This window comes from Thalia democratica, chromosome 4 (assembly GCF_965202585.1).
Source record: "Thalia democratica chromosome 4, ktThaDemo2.hap1.1, whole genome shotgun sequence".
Taxonomy (NCBI): domain Eukaryota; kingdom Metazoa; phylum Chordata; class Thaliacea; order Salpida; family Salpidae; genus Thalia; species Thalia democratica.
Window position 1 is genome coordinate 41,568,750 of NC_139168.1, and position 5,809 is coordinate 41,574,558.

Here is a 5,809-nt window from a genome sequence, read left to right on the forward strand (position 1 = left end):
ATATATATATATATATATATAATATTTATCTAATTGTATAAAAACTATAATTTATGCAGTTTTAATAGTTTTAATATAATAGTTTTATATTATTTTTATATAATTAGATAAATATTTAGCTCCAATTTAATTTGTCGACCAGAACTTTTTATAAAACCTTTAATATATATACATAAAATATATACAAATGTATTTATTTATTCAAGGAAAACAAAATAATTTTGAGTTATGACGTTTGGATGATTCTGTATAATTTAAAAGTGAATAACGAAAGAAGATCAATGAAGAAAATCTTAAACCCTGTAAGTCAGCAAATGACAGTAAAACTTATTATTGTGAATGTATAGTATACTGAAAAGGCTTGTTTTATATTAAAGTTTATTAAGACATAGTGTGGTGCAACTTTTGCTAAACACTCTAAAGAAATTTTGTGTGAAATTCTATTTTTTTATTTTACACAGTTAAATACAAACTAATTATTTTGATGGTATAATTTTTTTTTTGGATAAAGTTTTAAGTTTAATTTTTTCAAGGTAACCACATATTTATGATTTACTAAGAAAATTTCTGTACTCAACATAATAAAATCGTACACATAAGTTTTATTTATTCTGAAGACTTGGTTTTTTATTAATTTAATTTATTTGAATTAGTTTTAACCTTGAAATGAAAACTTTTACATACAATCGATGTCTTAAATTAAACAGACTGTAATTTATAATTGTAGGTAGTTTGTGTGAATTCAAAGACGAGTTTCTAATTAATGATAATTTGATAAAAATTTACGACGAAAAAGTCGATATAATTTATTTCAATTATTGATGTAATTTTTAGAACAAAAATTTAAAATAAATAAATGTACAGATTATATGTCTAGTCGTTGTAATATTGATTTGTACATTGATTAGAAAGTTATTAGCTTTTTTACTTTTTGACTTGACTTCAATCATAAAGATGCTTGCGAGAGTAAGTTACATTATATATTTTTTTTGTTTGGTACAGATGTCTAATACTTTGTGATAACTATGGTTTATACTTGATGTAAAACATAAAATCAATCTACTTATTTTAAAGCAAAATTACTGCAGCCTTGAAAAGCAAGTGTTTAGGCTTTTCACTATGTACAACCTGCTAAAAGATGTAGTTATATTTTAATTTTGCGAAATTAGAGTATGCTGTAATTTTAAGTGTTTGAAAGTACTATATTCGTAGTAGATAAACTTTAAACCAGGTGTCATCAAAATGCGATCCGCAGACCAAAAGAGGCCCGTAAAAAAAAAGGCTGCGGTCCTCAATGTACTTTTCAGCTTAAAAAATACTTTTTTGAAGCAATGAAAAAAATTAAAGTAAAAACAATTTTAATCTAATTATAGTTAACTACCAGTGCTTTATTTATTTGCTTATTGTATCTCATTTTTAATTTAAAACAATGTATTTTTAATTGTTACAACCACTTTTTTGATAGTATTAGTAACAAAAAAAAAATTTACACTCCTAAATTTATTTAAATATTGTATATGATTTTTTTAATAACTTCATTTTCGCAATGTTCTTTGAACTAACTAGTTTTGTTTGAAAAGTTGTTTAAATTTGAAATTATAGAATATATTGTTTTGTGATTAATTGATAAAGTACTTTATGTTAATCCATTCTATTTATGAAAAATATACAACTAAAGTTTGTGTTTATTCCTTTTTTAAGAATTTTACCATAAAAACTACACTGATATAATTAAGTAACAATGAATACAATTAAAAGCACTTTAACCAGTTGATCAATAACCACTTAAACTAGTTGAAGCTCATAAAATAAAACTAAAACCAATAAATCCTCTTTTGATGTTCTCTTACATTTCATTAAATACGTGTTTTTAAACTTTAAATTGTTTGAGTACCTGTTATTAAACGAATACTGAAAATACTGAAAAAATATACTCAAAAAAACAAAACATTTTTCTTTTTTTAGTTAACCAACTTTAACAATAAAACAAAGTAAGACTATTACTAAAAGTGATAAATACTACAAAAATTAAAAATTCTAACTTGCCTATTTACACATATTTTTATTAAATACTATCAATAAACTTCTAAAATTTTTACACATTAAATTTTTAATAAAATTTAATTGACAGAAACTAGACCAAAAAATGAAAAATGTTTCATAAGTTTAAATAAAAAAGTTTTGAAACTTTTACAAAATTACATTTTGTATAACTAAAAACATTGTTTATATTGGTCAATACAGTTTTTAAATTGCCAAAAATACTCTTAAAAATAAAAATACGTATTTCTATAAAGTCAAAAAATTGATGTTTGGAAAAACTAAAAATATTGTAGTAGAGTAAAGTACGTTACTAATTAAGTATTTTGTTACTAAACTTATTTTAACAATGATTGCAAGTATTTTAGATGCAAAATTATTAAGTTCAGTTGTATAAAACCTAATTTATTTATAATTTAGTTGCTAATTCTCTTGAAAAGTCTAAAATTTAAACGTTATAAAATTTAATTTAGACCAGTAATTTAAAAATATCAAGTATACTATGTAAAGTAACATATTAAGATATTCTAAATAAATATTGACTGATATATTTATAGAAGCTTAAAAATTCAAAACTAAAGTAGTTGTTGGTAAAATAAACGAGCATTTATATATAATTAATCAAAACGTTATAAATTTGTTTATCAACTCGTTTCTTTAAGCTCAATAAAGTTAATAAAACTATATAAAATTAAGGTAACTCTTAGGTTGTTGTTATATTTCGTTTATTAGTCTTTGCAATATAATTACGTGAAAAAATTAATAAAAGTTAAAGTGTGAACTTAACAATAGTGACTTTATGCTATCATTTAAGTATACTTGATAAAAAGTAATGGTTTTTGAATAAAAATAGTACTTTTGTTCCTTTATCATGATGTTTTAAAAATTGTTCGTCAATAATAGTTTAAGACATCGTCTTTAAGAAATTTCAAGTTTAAAAATTTATAAAACCTAAAAAGATATGAGTTTACTTTTTAAAGACTTAAAACAATAATTTTAAATATCAGCAAATTAAATTAAAAAAATAATTTATGAAGTAGAGAATTAAAAAAATATTTAAGAATTAGTAAAAGATTTTTTAATTTAAAGATTTCAAAAAAATTAAATAAGCAAAAATGACTTTTCAAATGTTTTTAAGAGTAATCGTTAATTATTATAGAAAAACTAAATTCATTAAAGTTTTGTAGTTCAGAATTCTTATACTTTATACCTTAACAAAAAAAGTATTGAGCTAAAAAAAATTGAAAGTTTTTAAAAAACTTTTAAACGTTTCCTGTAGTTCAATCTTTTACATGAAGCCTTTAATAGATTTGAAACACTTATCGACTGTTAAAAAATCTTAAATATCTAATTACCAATAAACAACAAATTTTAGTTTTGTATGCGTTTTTTTATAAGTTTTGATGAATAGAAAAAATTCTCAAGAAATTTTGTAATATACCAAAAAAAACTCTTACATAAGTTTATACGTTTCATTTAATTCGTTAAGAGGAGGTAAGACTACTTTCTGATCTAATTTATGACGCGAGTTTCGAGATTTGCGTGCAATAAAAACATTGTCATTAGTGTTCGTTATACTGTCAGTGTAATTTAATTTCGAACTTTTACTTAGCTCAGCTACTCGCTGTCGTTTTTTAATCGGTCTGTTTGATTTCTTTTTCAGCTGTAAGGACCTCGTTTTTATTTTTGGGTCTGTTGAAAACATGCTAGGGTCGTAACTAGTAGAAAAATCATCGGTACTCGCAATGTAATCACAATCTAATAAGACTGAATTCACTTCGGCACAAGAACTTATCTCGGACTTTTCTTCCTCGCTTTTCAAACAGCTTCTTCTCCGCCTTATTGGTTTGGAAGTAGTTTTTTCTGGTTCACAAGTGAAGACTGTTTTTTCATCAAATACAAGACTTTCTAATCTTTGCCTTGTAGATACGTTTTTAGAAGCTGTTTTGGAATTTTCGAAATCGAACATGTCATCATCACTCATGTTTGTTTTACTTTTGTTACATATTTGTTTGTTTGACATACAACAGTTTCGTCGACGTGTAGTTTTCTTACTTCTTGTCACAACTTTATTTTCTTCCAACCAGTTTAAATCTGGTGTGATTCTTTTTGTAAACACATCTTGTTTCGGGCCTACATCGTTTTGATTATTGTTGTCTCCGTAAGAGTCAAGTTGGGAGTACACTTTGTTGGTGGATCGAATATTTTTCTTTTCTTTTGCCGAGTCTCTTGTCACAAGTTGAGATCGACGGCTTCTACTAATTTTGGAAAGAGGAAGAGCTTCTTCCACGGCAGCTACGCAAGACTCTTTTTTTATCGAAGACAGTAACTCATTTGTTGTTTTTCCAAGTTTTCCGTCATCAGGTTTCAACCTGATGCGTCTTCTCTTTGTTGACATCTGTTTCGATGCTGCAATTTGAACCGAAGCTAATATTGCATAAGGGTGGCAATTTAGTTTTTTCGTACTGTTTTCATCAACCATTTCTACGCATTAAGAAGTGAAAAAAATCTGTTGATGTAAACTACATACAAAAAGTTTCAGTAAAAACAAATGACATAGCAATTTGTGTCGATATAAGCTACTTTTGATAGTCATCCAGATCATTACTTTTCAATTTATACATTTTGAACAACAATAGTTAATATTTTACAAACTAATTAGTTAATAAGATACATTGCAGACTTAAGCTTTGAATATTTTGTAATTAAAGATCTTTAAGGCTTAAGATACTAAGAATAGAATTTATTTTAATTAAACATTTTAGGTACATACTTTAAATATATAACAGAATATTTAAGTTAAACAGCTATAAGAAAAAAAAATCAAAAATTCTTAGTTTATTTTATTTGATTACACTGTTATAAACCTTCAAAACAATAAATATTGCTTTTAAGTTATAGTAAAAAGTTAAAAATTTTTTTGTAAAGATTTCTACTTTAAAAGTTATTTTCTAAAGTTAAATCATTGGTTTTTAAAATAATTTAAGTCGTAAGTTTTTATTATTTGCTAAACAAGTGTTACTATGTTATAACTTTAACTAGTAATTTACATTTAGATAACAAACTATATCAAAACTAACTTCTTTAAACGCAATTGATTGGATCTTGTTTATTACTACTAACTTAAAAAACATCTTTTTTATTTTAAATAAAATTGAAACTAAAGTGATAATTCTAAAACAATATTCCTACAAGACTTTTTTTTTAAATTTTGGGTTTAATGTACTTCTTAATTACTTAAAACACATCGTTAAACATAAGTGTTAAATTAAATTACTAGCTTTGTTTGCTTTTAGTAGCCATTTTTAAATGTGTTTTAAATTTATTAAAAATAATTTCTCTACTTGGTTGTATGGCTTAAAAATCACTTTTAAAGTTATGACAGTGCTAGATTAGGTATTACCAAAAAAAAAATTATAATATTATCTTTTATTCTTTCGGCAGATAAATATAGAACTTTTAATAACCGTTAACAAAGTTGTTTAAAACAGTAAGCAAGCACTAATTTGTACTCAGAAAAAGTTACTACTCTTTGTGTTAATTTTCATTGTAAGTAGTTAAACAAGCAAAATTTAAAATTTTTAAAACGAAATTTATTGCAATACTTTACTGTTTTCTCAGAACATTTATTTAATTTTTGCACATATTTTTTTTATTTCACTTGAGTTAAGAAAACACCATACTGTTTCATAAAAAAACTAACCATGTAATATTTAGAAAAGCATTAAAAAACAACAAACTGCTTAAAAACATTTTAATGCTCTAAAAA

General features: G+C 23.9%; 1 protein-coding gene across 1 annotated transcript; it reads right to left on the reverse strand.

Moving 5' to 3' along the window:
* Positions 1-3,101: 3,101 nt before the first annotated feature.
* LOC145834612 (uncharacterized) lies at positions 3,102-5,229 on the reverse strand. The gene is made up of 2 exons (XM_082942085.1): positions 5,121-5,229; positions 3,102-4,549 (listed from the first exon to the last, which is right to left on the reverse strand). The coding sequence occupies exon 2, from the start codon at positions 4,520-4,522 to the stop codon at positions 3,494-3,496; it is 1,029 nt and encodes a 342-aa protein (XP_082798211.1). The 5' UTR covers positions 4,523-4,549; positions 5,121-5,229; the 3' UTR covers positions 3,102-3,493.
* Positions 5,230-5,809: the final 580 nt, after the last annotated feature.